This window comes from Engystomops pustulosus, chromosome 2 (genome assembly GCF_040894005.1).
Source record: "Engystomops pustulosus chromosome 2, aEngPut4.maternal, whole genome shotgun sequence".
In the NCBI taxonomy this organism is placed as follows: domain Eukaryota; kingdom Metazoa; phylum Chordata; class Amphibia; order Anura; family Leptodactylidae; genus Engystomops; species Engystomops pustulosus.
In genome coordinates, this window is record NC_092412.1 from 199,073,581 (window position 1) to 199,089,624 (window position 16,044).

General features: G+C 43.9%; 1 protein-coding gene across 2 annotated transcripts in view; it reads right to left on the reverse strand.

Moving 5' to 3' along the window:
- Positions 1-16,044, reverse strand: part of SRPX (sushi repeat containing protein X-linked) — an 83,465-nt gene that overhangs the window by 36,909 nt on the left and 30,512 nt on the right. Inside the window, exons 2-4 of one of the 2 annotated variants that reach the window (XM_072137805.1) lie at positions 12,522-12,590; positions 1,790-1,981; positions 1,346-1,522 (exon numbers count right to left, since the gene is read on the reverse strand). In XM_072137805.1, the coding sequence (XP_071993906.1) occupies positions 1,346-1,522; positions 1,790-1,981; positions 12,522-12,590 (438 nt within the window). The remainder of the gene's footprint in view (positions 1-1,345; positions 1,523-1,789; positions 1,982-12,521; positions 12,591-16,044) is intronic. The other variant, XM_072137806.1, reaches the window with a different exon arrangement.

Below are 16,044 nucleotides of genomic sequence, written 5' to 3' on the forward strand. Positions count from 1 at the left end.
CCAGGAATTCTTCAGTGAACACCAACCCTTATTATAGGTAATAAATCTAAAATCAGCTACCGCACAGATCAGCCGTTAGAAGAGACAGTATAATTTGTGCAAGTCTACCAAGCACAGCACCATACATTTCATAGTGGTTGCGATTGGCAATGGGACCAGTGGACGTGACATTACAGATCTGTAGCAGCGCACCTTTCAGATATTGATGACTTATATAAGGAAAGTCCTGGAATAACCCTTTCATTTCAGAAACAATAATAGTCAACTTTTATACTTAGGTTAAGGTCTCCTGCAGGGGCGTAACAAGGACAGGCTAGTTAGGTTATGTGTGTTTTTTTTGTTGTTTAATGTGTATTTACTTTCAATATAGAGGAAACTTTGCTGAGTTGAAATCTTTATTAAATAACATTTTTCTATTTATTGTAATAACTATATGTATGGAAAAAGAGGGTAATCAACAAATTAAAATTTTACAGGGAACCTGTGACCTGTTAAACCGCTATCGGTATGTTGCTAAACAGGTTCACACCCTTCAGATCATGTTGCTTTTATGGTCCAGTGGGGCAGCATCATCCAGAAAATCTACTTTGAAGTGAGATGTAAATTGGCTGTATGAAGTCACAGGGGTGGAGAACTTATTGAAGTCAAACTCTGCCAACCCAGTTTGCTGTTTGCACCACCACAACCTTTAAACAAAATGGGTGCTGCCATCCACACAATTATATTGACATTCAAGCTTTTTAGACTCATGGGTCTTACAATAAACTGTGTCCCTGTTGACAGTTGGGGGCATATCTCACCAAATTTCTATTTAAAGGAAATCTACCATCAAAATCAAACATGATAGACCAGGGGCACTTACAGCAGGCACCGTGACTGTGATAATCTTGTTATAATTGTTATACATGCCTCCCTTCCTAAGGATCCATGTCCTAAAATTAACTTTTAAAATTATGCTAATTAGCTTGAAAGGTTTGGGGGATTTGACCAAACCTCTTTGTGCGGTAGGTTCAAAGGCTGTTACACTGTCTTCCCCTCTGCTCCCTCAGCACACCCTGTCCCTCAGCCTGATGTAATCTCACTGCAGCAGTGGAAGTTTGAACAAAAAGTGGAAGGGGGAAATGCTCTTGCACACTGTAACAGCCTGTGAAGTTACAGCACAAATATAACAGGCTTACCTCTGTCACAGTGCCTGGATCAATGAGTGAGTGCCCTTGCTTCATCACCTATCCTATTTAGGCCAGAATAAGGTCGAAATTATATAAATTGTAAGCATTGCTGATGATCATATAAGACATATCACATTTTTAAATTTACCTTATTTCTCAATAAATTCTTATCTTACCCAAACATGTTGCTGGCCGTCCACTCCAGGACTTGCTGTCCATGCAGCTGACAATCCTATCCCCTTTCAGCTGGTAACCGGGTGAGCAGTAATATTCACATCTGGAGTTGAAATATGCACCATCTGTACATTTGAAGCCTCCGTTTACAGGCATTGTGAGAGTAGGGCACCTTTTCTCTATATATGAATACAATAACATACTGGACATTAGTAGCGGTGGAAGTACGGGGTACGTTTACCTATAGACGATGTAAGTTCGAATGTTTGCATGCAGTCAGAATGAATAGACAGTAGGCAGAAGTATAGTATTATACCATATACCAACAAAATGTGCGCCAGATATAGACTTTGGCATGCACTCGTCTTAGTTTTCTTTTTAACCCTTTTTATCCCACTGTACAATCCCATCAAGGGCATTAGGCTAATAAAAAGTAAGATACTTACGCTTACATATAGACTTGCTAGACCATCGTTTATCTGACTGGCAAATAACCTGAGACCCTCCACTTAACTCGTAGCCTTTCTGGCAGTAGATGTTGCACCTTGTCCCTTTCACAGTTTTGTAATAAGAGCGGGAAGGACTGGTGCAAGTTGCATGTCCATTTTTTATTTTAATAGGAGAGCACCATGGGGCATCTGCCAAAAAGACAATATACATTTTATTATTACACAAATAAATCAATGATACACCAATCTTTATCTTCCACATACTATTGGATGATTTCCCTCCTTGGATCCTTATGGCACCTATAGGAACTGAGGAGTTACCATTGTTAGTGAATTCTTACCTTCCTTAAATGGCAGAGGTTGTATTTGAGAGCTATTACTTATATTGCTAATACCTAGATGATTTTCTCATTAGAATATTTCCCTTTTCAATCTAATTTACATATATATCTATAAATGTATTGTTTCCCCATCATTTTATAATTTCTTGTTCACATATTTGTACGCTGTTTATTTCATTCTCTGTTCCGGAGTGAAGTAATACAACACACTTCTTGTATTATCCCTAAGCATTTACTGTTATACGCAGCTTTCTGATAATGTCTACAGGGAATAAATGTGTAGCAGAAATTGCTCTGTAATGAATTCTTTTATTTAAAAACCTGAAAGTTCTGGAACAGAAAATGGAGAACAGAACTGAATGTCACAGCAGGCAGAGTGTGTTTCTTATCTCTTCTAGCACAGAAGGTGCTTCTTTCTTGGCAGAAAAATAGAAAATGTTTCCTCTTCACGTAACAATTTCCTTCCATCTCGGTCAGTTCCAAGTACCATATAATTATCAAATCATGATTATAGCCAAAGGCAGTACAAATGCAATATGTAACAGTATTCCTCATGGGTTGATCACGCTCCCTGCAGGATTGAAGCCCTAGTTTTGTACAATATTGTACTGTACAATGAAAGTACAATATTCTGATTGGCTTTCATTGGGTACCACAATTTTTCCCCTAGAGTCTAAAGCACATTTCAAATAAAATGTGTTAACCTCATATATTCACAGGTATTTTTGGCCTTCATCATGTTGCAATTGTTTTTTTCCTACCTTCCTTTTTGTATTATTCTGTAAACGTCCTAGTGCGTTCACACAGTACAGTTTCAATATTTACAGATGATACGAAGTTCAGTAAAGTAATTAATACAGGGGAGGATAGTATAAAATTACAGAGGGATTTGCGAAAGCTGGACACTGGGACTGATGAAGTTCAATGTAGATAAATGTGAGGGTATGCACTTAGGCTGAGGAAATGAAAAACAAAATGATGTTTTAAGTAGTTAATTACTTGGTAACACTGCATTAGAAAAAAAAACATAGTTTAACCCTGATACAAATCACTAGTCAGACCACACATGGAACATTGTGTACAATTTTGCGTACCCATGTATAAAAAATGGAACGGGTGCAGAGGAGAGCTATCAATGAAAAGGGTAGACTAGAATACAATGACAGATTACTAAACTTGGGGTTATTCGGATGAAATTAGGTTATTCAGGGGAAAAAGATGGCCAAGGGATGACCTAATATTATAAAAGGCAATACAACCTCTATATTGTCTCTCCACATGGCTCCATAAGTGAGGTTACATGAACCGGGTCCACGAGTAAGGCCATCCCGACCATAAGTCAATGCCAAGACAAACTTTCATGGAAAAAACTCCTCGACTTAGAACGTCAATGGCAGACTATTCCCATATACATCCTAGTCTTCTGTCTCCAGAACTAAATTGGGAAAGCAGGACTTACACAGGGACACAGTCGACCACAACATATGACCAGGCTAAAACCCGCGACTCTAACAGCCGACCACCTCCACTGTTAATCTGATAAAAACTAAGGAGGGAAGCACCTATAAATGTAATTGTATCCAATATGTACAACGACTGTAAACTGTACGTGATTGTTATTTATCCCCGACTTGTAACTTAAAGTTCTTTTATGTCAATAAAATGATTGAATATAAAAGGCAATACAGAGATCCTTCTAAGGATTCTTTTATACCCAGGTCTATGGCCAAGGCAAAGAGTCATCGCCTAAGACTAGTGAAGAGGTGGCTCTACCATTGCCAAAGACAAGGATTCTTTAATGTAAGAGCAATATTGTGATGGCTAATTGTTTGGACATATTCAAGAGGGGCCGTGTGAAGGGCTAATTTTTCCTACTTTAGGCCAATTGGTATCAGACTTGCAGTTTTTCCCCTTTATCTGGATCAACACAGTAGGGCACATTTACTTACATTCCCGCTGGAGTTCACCGAAAGTGCATTGTCCAACAATAATGCACTGTGCCGTGATACACTAAGATTGTGGGCCCGATATCCTGTATGTGTCGCTTCCCTGCTCAGGTCCGAAAGAGTTCAACATCTTTTTAGTGGTGCATCTAGGTCAGTGATGGCAAACCTTTTAGAGATCGAGTGCCCAAAATGAGACCCAAAAAACACTAGCTTTTCCCAAAGTGCCAACACGGCAATTTAGGCAGTAACAAACTTATTGCTACCAGAATCTTTGAGCTCCAATCTGTCCACACCTTTTCACTCTTTGGACAGGACAAAGCAACACAGGATGGGTCACTTTAAAATAGCAGGGCACTACTTGGACTGTGTGATACTGCAGGAAGATGCCATGTCTGACAAGCTCTGTGCCTGGGAGACAGCCTGTGTGCCCACAGAGATGCCTCCAAGTGCCATCTCTGGCACCAGTGCCATAGGTTCGCCACCACTGATCTAGGTGCTTGGGCTTGTGACACAATTTGAAAGTTAAATCCCGCGCTCAGTCTGAATAAGTAGGATCGTCCGACTGCACGTCCCCTAAAATCCGGCCACAGACACTTTTTATCTAATATGATACTATGATATAGTTTGTTTTTTTGTGACAGTTTTATTTATAAAGGGGTACATATAATGAGTACGCCTGATCTAGTTTACCTGATGCACGGAGGTGCAACACAAGAAACATGAAGAGAAAAGAAAGAGTCTAGCATCAAGTCTTCAGAATTAAATATTCAGATTTTCAGCTTGGTGAATTTTATGCAATCTTGAAATAAATGTTAAAATGTTATCGCTGTGACTGATGCTGGACTCTCTCTTATCTTTTGGGGATACATATATTTATGAATGTTGATTAGAGATGAGCGAACATACTCGTCCGAGCTTGATGCTCGTTCGAGCTTTAGCGTACTCGAAACTGCTCGTTGCTCGGACGAATACTTCGCCCGCTCGAGAAAATGGCAGCTCCCGCCGTTTTGCTTTTTGGCGGCCAGAAACAGAGCCAATCACAAGCCAGGAGACTCTGCACTCCACCCAGCATGACGTGGTACCCTTACATGTCGATAGCAGTGGTTGGCTGGCCAGATCAGGTGACCCTGGGATAGACTAGCCGCTGCCCGCGCTGCTCGGATCATTCTGTGTCTGGATGCCGCTAGGGAGAGAGCTGCTGCTGGTCAGGGAAAGCGTTAGGGTGTTCTATTAGAATAGTGTTAGGCAGGAGTGATTCAACAACAACCCAACAGCCCTTCTTAGGGCTACAATAACGTTATACTTTTTTTTTTTTGTTTGCTTGTGGCTGGGCTTGCTGGCACTAGTAGTGCAGCTAGTACCATATTGTGAGGAATTTGCAGGGGGACTTGCTACCGTTGTGTTTAGCTCTTAGTGACACACATATCCACCTCAAACACCAAAGTGGGAAAATTTATTAGGGGTTTGATTTCAATTAGGCACAGTCTGCCATTTACTTTTTATTTTACGTTTATTTTTTCATAACTCAGCGTCATCTCATCAGTGTGCTTTCATACTTGGCTAGAAAATAGCCATAGGAGAATCCAAACGGCTTACTTACGCCTACAGTAGCGTTATATATATTTGATTTCTGGTTGATCTGCTGGTGGCTGTCCTTGCTGCAGTGCATCTACTAGCAAATTGGGAGCAATTTGTAGTGAGAGTTGCGACCGCTGTGTTTTGCGCTTAGTGACGCACATATCCATCGCAAAGACCGAAGTGGGAAAATTTATTAGGGGTTGGATTTCAATTAGGCACAGTCTGCCATTTACTTTTTATTTTACGTTTATTTTTTCATAACTCAGTGTCATCTCATCAGTGTGCTTTCATACTTGGCTAGAAAATAGCCATAGGAGAATCCAAACGGCTTACTTACGCCTACAGTAGCGTTATATATATTTGATTTCTGGTTGATCTGCTGGTGGCTGTCCTTGCTGCAGTGCATCTACTAGCAAATTGTGAGCAATTTGTAGTGAGACTTGCGACCGCTGTGTTTTGCGCTTAGTGACGCACATATCCATCGCAAAGACCGAAGTGGGAAAATTTATTAGGGGTTGGATTTCAATTAGGCACAGTCTGCCATTTCCTTTTTTATTTTACGTTTATTTTTTTAATAACTCAGCGTCATCTCATCTGGCATAGCAGTGTGCTTTCATACTTGGCTAGAAAATAGCCATAGCAATAGGATAGCATCGTTTGGTTTTAAAAACTAAAAAACACAACAAAAAAAAAAAACACAAAAAAAAAGTTTTAAAAAAAATTAAAGTTATAACTCTCATTTTCAAAATGTTTAACCCGAGTGCTAGGGGTAAAGGACGAGGGCGGGGACGTGGGCGTCCAACTACTGCAGGGGTCAGAGGCCGTGGTCCTGGGCGGGGTGAGACACCACCTGCTTATGAGGGAGCAGGGGAACGCCGCAGAGCTACACTCCCTAGGTTCATGTCTGAAGTTACTGGGACTCGTGGTAGAGCACTGTTGAGGCCAGAACAGTGCGAACAGGTGATGTCGTGGATTGCCGACAATGCTTCGAGCAATTTGTCCACCAGTCATTCTTCCACGCAGTCCACCCATGTCACCGAAATCGGCACTCCTCCAGCTCCTGCACCTCAGCCTCCTCCCCCCCAGTCTGCCCCCTCCCAGGAAAATTTGGCATTTGAACCGGCATACTCTGAGGAACTGTTTTCTGGACCCTTCCCACAGTCACAAACCACTTGTCTGGTTGCTGCTGAGCAATTTTCCGATGCCCAGGTTTTCCACCAGTCGCAGTCTGTGGGTGATGATGACCTTCTTGACGTAGTGGAAGAAGGGTGTAAAGAGGTGTCCGACTATGAGGAGACACGGTTGTCAGACAGTGGGGAAGTTGTTGTCAGGGCAGGAAGTCCGAGGGGGGAGCAGACTGAGGGATCGGAGGATGATGAGGTGACAGACCCAAGCTGGGTTGATAGGCCGGGTGAACACAGTGCTTCTGAGACGGAGGAGAGTCCTCGACCAGAACAGGTTGGAAGAGGCAGTGGTGGGGCCAGACGGAGAGGCAGGGCCAGACCTGGTGCATCAGCGCCAAATGTGTCAACTAGTGAAGCTCCCGTGGCGAGGGCTCCTGCGGCGAGGGCTAGATTTTCAGAAGTCTGGAGGTTCTTTAAGGAAACACCGGATGACCGACGGACTGTGGTGTGCAACATTTGCCAAACCAGGATCAGCAGGGGTTCCACCACTAATAGCTTAACTACCACCAGTATGCGCAGGCATATGAATGCTAAACACCCCACTGAACGTTCACCTCCGGCCGTGCACACCACTGCTCCTTCCCCTGTGTCAGCTGATAGTCAGCCCCCTGCCCAGGACCCTGCCACAAAAACCCCATCGTCGCCTCCACGATCCTCCACAGCATCCACCAGCGTTCAGCTCTCCATACCCCAGACGCTGGAGCGGAAACGCAAATATAGTGCAACCCACCCGCACGCCCAAGCCCTTAATGTCCACATCTCCAGATTGCTTAGCCTGGAGATGCTGCCCTATAGGCTAGTAGAGACCGAGGCCTTTCGCAACCTCATGGCGGCGGCCGCCCCTCGGTATTCGGTCCCCAGCTGCCACTACTTTTCCCGATGTGCCGTCCCAGCCCTGCACCAGCACGTGTCAGACAACATCATCCGTGCCCTGACCAACGCCGTTTCTGACAAGGTCCACCTGACCACGGACACGTGGACGAGTGCTGCCGGGCAGGGCCACTATATATCGCTGACGGCACATTGGGTTAACTTGGTGGAGGCTGGGACCGAGTCTGACCCTGCGGCTGGTCATATACTGCCGACGCCGAGGATTGCGGGGCCTACCTCGGTCCAGGTGTTTCAGGCCTACTATGCCTCCTCCTCCTCCCACCCCTCCTCCACCTCCTCCTCCGAACTACCATCCGTGGGCATGGCGCCATCAGTCGGTAGCTCTAGGCACAGCAGCAGTGCCGTCGCTAAGCGACAGCAGGCGGTGCTCAAACTGCTGAGCCTAGGCGATAAAAGGCACACCGCCCAAGAACTATTACAGGGCATCACGGCGCAGACTGATCTGTGGCTGGCACCGCTGAACCTGAAGCCAGGCATGGTTGTGTGTGACAACGGCCGTAACCTGGTGGCGGCTCTGCAACTCGGCAGACTGACACATGTGCCATGCCTGGCCCATGTGTTAAATCTGATAGTTCAGCGTTTCCTCAAGACATACCCCAATCTGTATGATTTGCTCACGAAGGTGCGCCGCATCTGTGCGCATTTCAGGAAGTCCAGCACAGATGCTGCCACTCTCAGGGCAGCGCAGCGCCGCCTCCAACTGCCCGCTCACCGACTGTTGTGCGACGTGCCCACGAGGTGGAATTCAACACTGACCATGTTATCCAGAGTTTACCAGCAGCGCCGAGCGATTGTAGACTGCCAGATGTCAACTTCCACCAGAACTGGTAGTCAGGTCAGTCAGCTTCCTCAAGTCTACAATGAGGAGTGGACGTGGATGTCTGATATCTGTCAGGTGCTGAGTAACTTTGAGGAGTCAACACAGATGGTCAGTGGCGATGCCGCCATCATCAGCCTCACCATCCCGCTGCTTGGCCTGTTGAAAAACTCTCTGATCAGCATGAAGTCGGAAGCTTTGCGCTCGTCACAAGAGACGGGGGAAGAAGATTCCCTTGTTGATAGCCAAAGCACCCTTAGGTCTGTTTCTCAGCGCATATCGGAGGAGGTGGAGGAGGATGAGGAGGAAGAGGAGGAGAATGTTGGCGAGACACAAGAGGGGACCATTGTTGAGTCCTTCACTGTTTAGCGTGTATGGGCAGAAGAAGAGGAGTTGGAGGAGTTGGAGGAGGAGGAAATGGACAGTCAGGCCAGTGAGGGGAGTGAATTCTTACGCGTTGGTACTCTGGCGCATATGGCAGATTTCATGTTAGGCTGCCTATCCCGTGACCCTCGCGTTCAAAGAATTTATTCCAGCACCGATTACTGGGTGTTCACTCTCCTGGACCCACGGTACAAGCAAAATCTTTCCACTCTCATCCCTGGAGAGGAAAGGAGTGTGAGAATGCATGAATACCAGCAGGCCCTGGTGCACAAGCTGAAACAGTATTTCCCTTCTGACAGCGCTAGCGGCAGAGTGCGTAGTTCTGCGGGACAAGTAGCGAGGGAGAGTAGGCGAGCAGGCAGCTTGTCCAGCACTGGCAAGGGTACGCTTTACAAGGCTTTTGCCAGCTTTATGTCACCCCAGCAAGACACTGTCACCTGTCCCCAGTCTCGGCAGAGTAGGGCTGATCTTTACAGAAAGATGGTGAGGGAGTACGTAGCTGACCATACCATCGTCCTAAATGATCACACAGCTCCCTACAACTACTGGGTTTCAAAGCTGGACATGTGGCACGAACTGGCGCTGTACGCCTTGGAGGTTCTTGCCTGCCCTGCCGCTAGCGTCTTGTCCGAGCGGGTTTTCAGTGCAGCTGGTGGCATCATCACCGATAAGCGTACACGCCTGTCGACTGACAGCGCTGACAGGCTGACGCTTATTAAGATGAATAAAGCCTGGATTTCTCATAATTTCCAATCTCCACCAGGTGAAGGAAGCTCAACCTGAATAATTTATCCACTCCTCCTCCTCCTCATTTTCCTCCTTCTCCTCCTCTTTGTATAGTAAACCAGAGGAAACTGGCTATTTTTTGACAGGGCCCACTGGCTCTAGCTATAGTACTTTATGCATTTAATTTTTCTGGAGGGCCACCGACCCGGTCCTCTGTTTTAAACAATTTTTGGGAGTGCCACATACAGGCACTCAATCTATTCAATTTTTCTGGAGGGCCACCTACCTGCTCCTCTGGTTTGAAAACTTTTTGGACTGCCACATACAGGCACTCAATCTATTTCATTTTTCTGGAGGGCCACCTACCTGCTCCTCTGGTTTGAAAACTTTTTTGGACTGCCACATACAGGCACTCAATCTATTTCATTTTTCTGGAGGGCCACCTACCTGCTCCTCTGGTTTGAAAAGTTTTTTGGACTGCCACATACAGGCACTCAATCTATTCAATTTTTCTGGAGGGCCACCTACCTGCTCCTCTGGTTTGAAAAGTTTTTTGGACTGCCACATACAGGCACTCAATCTATTCCATTTTTCTGGAGGGCCACCTACCTGCTCCTCTGGTTTGAAAACTTTTTTGGACTGCCACATACAGGCACTATCCAAATTAAATTGTCTCCATAGCAGCCTCCACACGTTGTCTCCATTGCTACCTCCAAAAGTCATCCATATAGCTGCCTCCATACATCGTCCCTTTATCAAACGAGGTGTGTCAGGCAGAAATTTGGGTTGTTTTCATGGATTCCACATCAAAGTTGTTAACTTTGTCGCCACCCAGCTGTGTTATCCACAAAATATACTGGCAAACTTTTATCATTTACCAATATTATTTCAGCGCTTCTTGCGCTTCTGTTTACATTCCCCTCACCCGCCATATCCTAAACTTATAAGAACGCTACTACACTTGATCTTATACAAAAGGTTCTTAGAAGTGCTGTTTGGGGAGTAGCCTAGAGACACGGGCTTGGATTGGCGAAAGCTCGCCTGGCAGCGGAGCGCCAGCTCCATGCCAAGATCCAACTAACATAGTTTTAACTGCAGCACCTTTAATCTACTACTAGTTCACTGCCTCCATACATGGTCCCCTTATCAAACGAGCTTTGTCAGGCAGAATTTTGGGTTGTTTTCATGGCTTCCACAACAAACTTGTTAACTTTGTCGCCACCCTGCTGTGTAATCCACAAAATATACTGGCAAACTTTTATCATTTACCAATATTATTTCAGCGCTTCTTGCGCATCTGTTTACATTCCCCTCACCCGCCATATCCCAAACTTATAAGAACGCTACTACACTTAACTTGGTGCACGCTGGGACCGAGTCTGACCCTGGGGCTGGTGATATACTGCCGACGCAGAGGATTGCGGGGCCTACCTCGGTCCAGGTCTCAAAGGCCTACTATACCTCCTCCTCCTCCCACCCCTCCTCCACCTCCTCCTCCTCCGAATTACCATCCGTGGCCATGGCGCCATCAGTCGGTAGCTCTAGGCACAGCAGCAGTGCCGTCGCTAAGCGACAGCAGGCGGTGCTCAAACTGCTGAGCCTAGCCGATAAAAGGCACACCGCCCAAGAGCTATTGCAAGGCATTCCACATCAAACTTGTTAACTTTCTCGCCACCCTGCTGTGTAATCCACAAAAGATACTGGCAAACTTTTATCATTTACCGATATTATTTCAGCGCTTCTTGCGCATCTGTTTACATTCCCCTCTCTCGCCATATCCCAAACTTATAAGAACACTACTACACTTGATCTTATACAAAAGGTTCTTAGAAGTGCTGTTTGGGGAGTAGCCTAGAGACAGGGGCTTGGATTGGCGAAAGCTCGCCTTGAAGCGGAGCGCCAGCTCCATCCCAAGATCCAACTAACATAGTTTTAAGTGCAGCACCTTTAATCTACTACTAGTTCACTGCCTCCATACATGGTCCCCTTATCAAACGAGCTGTGTCAGGCAGAATTTTGGGTTGTTTTCATGGCTTCCATGTTAACTTTGTCGCCACCCTGCTGTGTAATCCACAAAATATACTGGCAAACTTTTATCATGTACCGATATTATTTGAGCGCTTCTTGCTCACCTCCTTTGGTTCCTCTCTGCCACCCATTGGTTTGAAGCCTGAGTCCATTTAGGGTATGTCGCCATGCCACTCTCTAGCCTGCCGCTGCTGCCGCTGCCTCTGCATGAAGTCCCCTATAGTGTCAGGGTCAATTATTGGATGTTTTAGATGCTATCTAGCTTCATTCTGTCACTCTGTCATGGCCATGCTGTTGCCCATAGTTTTGGCATAATGGTGCGATTAAGCAGCCTCAGAGGCATCCATGCATGCTGCCCCTGCTGTTTCCTGTCCATTTCCGTGGTGTTTCCATCCTTTTCTGAGGTTCCCAGGTGTTTGGCCAAGCTTCCCTGTGCAGAGCCTTGGTCCCCTTGAAAAATGCTCGAGTCTCCCATTGACTTCAATGGGGCTCGTTATTCGAGATGAGCACTCGAGCATCGGGAAAAGTTCGTCTCGAATAACGAGTACCTGAGCATTTTAGTGCTCGCTCATCTCTAATGTTGATTCATTTTTGGATGAGAAATATTAAAAAAGAAGTTCTGTAAATCTGTGAGGTCTTGCTTTTTTCCATACTCCTTCAGGCCTTCCATTGCAGTATTCTTCTTATACGATAATAACCAAATACTGCACCTAAAAATCCTAAAATATTAACAGTCTTAAACATGTAAGTTAAGATTACAGCAATGTTGTAAGTAATTCTTAGTGAAGCCAGAAGTAGTTTTATTTTAGCAAGCATTATAAGCCAAGCATTCACCTCCATTGCGGTATCTAGAGCGAGCATAAGCAGCATCCTCATCATCTTCTAGTGGTGAATATCCCGATCCTAAAATAAAAAAACAAAATGTAAAATAAAAAAAGCCAAGCATGACTGATGTCAGGGATGAGTGAGCAAGGAATATTAATTTTGCAAGCATTCTAGTCCAGTGATTATTAGCGTTGAGTCAGTTTTTGGTGCAGTTTCAATTAATTAAAGGAAATCTACCATTTCAAAATGATCATTCTGACCCAAACATACCTTTACTTAGGGGTAGATTAGCTGATGCTGGAGGTGGTCTTGATATGGCACAGAAATTCTTAGTTTCATCCAAAAATTGATTTATGTACTAGCCAAATGAACCCATTCGGCACTCCTGGGTCCCTGACACAGTTTGCTTGGTATTTGGTCACTTGCATAACAATACATGCGCCTTGCGTGCTTGTAAGTTCTCCCCCCACCCTCTTTGCACCCTCTTTGCAGTGCAGCAGTGTGTAATGAAGATACAGTGCACAGTGCTCTCAAGAGCTCGGTGATGTCACTGGCTCTCGGGAGCGAGAAAGGGAGGGTGGGGGGAGAACTTACAAGCACGCAAGGCGTGCGTATTGTTATGCAAGTGACCAAGCACCGAGCAAACTGTGTCAGGGGCCCAGGAGCGCCAAATGGGTTCATTTGCCTAGTGTGTAAATCCCTTTTGGACGAAACTAAGGATTTCTGTGTCATATCAAGACCACCTCCTGCATCAGCTAATTTACCCCTAAGTACAGGTATGTTTAGGTCAGAATGACCATTTAGAAATGGTAGATTTCCTTTAAAACAAATAAACATTGTGGTAGACTTACTAAGTTAAATGCACCAGAATTCTGTCAGAAGGCGTTTCCACCCTAAACTGGACTCCACATATGCAGCATCAAGAAAAGAACTTTCCTGTGGTGGTCCTCTTGAAGATTAATTGTTTTTATTTTATTTTAAAAACTAAGATTACTGTACCTTAATAGTCAAAGAGACAGGGACCAGCAGTCATTGCACTAAATTAAACTCTATGAGGCATTACTGGCATGCCCCCCAACAACTGACAGCAGGCTGATATCCTATTCATCTGTGCAAGTCAAAAAGTTGTGATTTCACCCATTTGTTAGATAAAAGTTAACTTTTCAGTTACAAAAAGCTTAGTGAGGTGCACAAAGAGGAAGGGCAGTTAAGGGTGGAAAAACCACATGGCAGGTTCCTTTTTATTGGCTTATAAAGGCCCTACATGCTGTTCACCACTCAGGCCAGTTTTTGGCTTAGAGTGGAACCAAACTTTTAACCTAATTGTATAATAAAAAGAAGAAGCTGATAAGGTTTTTAATGGCTTAACAATTTACAGACAGCCCTAGCTAGACTGTATTTCCTTACAGAGCTGAATCATCATTAAAAATATTCTATAGCTATGGAAAGAGTTAATCATTAGCCTCCTTTTTATGCTGTACAGGGTTGAGAAGGTTATCATAAAACTGCTCACCATAGGGGAAGAAAGGGGAAAAACATAACACAGAGAACCTTGTTTTTCTCTAATAAAGTATGCAACAAAGATTATTATTATCACCTTCTTCAAAATTTTCTTCAAGGGTTTAGTTACACTATAAGAGTAAACAGTGTGCACCACAATTGGACCAATGATTGATTTGGTGTATTTTAATCTCTTGCTGTAAACTAACGTAATAGTAAGTCGGCATGTGACGAGGCCCGTGAGCCCTCTCCTTACAGACTCGGTGTTTGCTGCATATTGCAGCAAACTCCTAGTGTTAACACTGGCACGGGTTGCAGGTGTTAACCCTTTAAAAGCATATAACAGCCGGCAGTGCATAGGCGCTGAAAACTTGAATGTGATTGTGAAGTTCAAATCAACCCTTTTCCCCTAGAACTGATTTTAAAAAACTGTAAAAATCATAAGCATGAACTATCAATATATAATACAGTTATTCCCAGCCTAAATGGATGTCTAAGGTCATCACACAATAATCCATCAACAACATAACTGATAGTAGAGTGTATATGGCTGTTCAGCTATTCAGACCACACCAGTATTATAGATCATATATTATTTGACAGCTGAAAACACAATAATATCTGTTTATTGCAAAGAGATCAGGCAGAATTATGTAATAGTGCTGCTAGTTATACAAGAATTCGGTACATTTAGCACAGTTATTGCTTCTTTTCTTAACCATTGTTTTTATTGGTTTTGAATATATTTATATATATATATATTCTGAATAAACAATACATTTCACATTGTCAATTTTCAGGTGCCCTTTGTATCACGTTATTGACAAACCAATAAGAGGAGGGAAAGGAGAGGGGAAGGTTGGAGGTGTAAATGGGGAGGTATGGTGGGGGAAGGTTTTAGGGAGAGAGGAGGAGAAAACCTTAATACTAAAACAGATAACAAATAACATGGTGACTAACCAATAAAATGTGTTATAGGTGAAAATTGTTCCTAGAATTCAAAAATGTTATTGTAGGGGGAATCTAGCCAATCTACCCAATCAGCACAATTATTTCTTCTATAGCATGTAAGTTTTTATATTAGTCATTTTGACAGATGTGCATTTTACTGTCCATGTATCTTAGTGATTTCAGCTTTGTAAACAAAGATTTTTAATATTATTAGTCAAACCTGAAACAATTGAAATCATCATGGTAAAATGTAGTATGCAGTTCTGCTTGAGCAGTCAGTTCTTCATGAGCATCAGATGCACAAAATTCTCTTCATTTTCAATTTAGTATCATTACTTATGGAGCATCACTTTTGTTGGAAGACGTGTTTTAATGCAAGTAATATCAGTGTGAAGAGGTTTTGTCCATTCTAACAAATCACAGGATTTCACACTACTTAATCATCTACAAGAAGAGAGGCTTTACAAACTGTTGTAATGTATAGACATCTCTTAGACTGCAGAGCCCAGATTCTCTGCTTATGTCTCGTCAATAACTGGCTAGATGATGGTGGGTATAGCCTGGCGGATGACACTAGAAACCCGTTGGCCAAGCCAGGCTATACCCACCATCATGTACCCAGTTATTGACGAGACACAAGCGGTATTTTACTTTTTGTAATGGAATATGCATCCACAATAAAGATGAAGTTTTAATAATCACTGAATTTGGGTGCTGGATTAATTCCTTCCTATTCCTCAGTATATCTCAACTGGTGACACCTATTTCAAGTGAAATGAGAAATGAAAAATACAACATAAAGTTGTAAGAACAATAATCCAAATGTGTTTCAAGGAGGTCACAAGTATTAACTAAACTAGACATTTCAGAACTGGTTGGAAGTCATACTATATGTGCTCAGCTTCCCGCTGGCCGGGAAGGCCGGTCACGCCCGCCTGTGCCGCTTTATACAGTGCTGGGAATAGGGCCATGTGGGTGTGCCGGATGGAAGCTGAGCGCAGCGTTGCGGACAGGTGTTATAGTAGCCCTGGGTCCAGGATGGACCGTGGAGATAAGTACATGCTTATTTTTTCTAACCCGC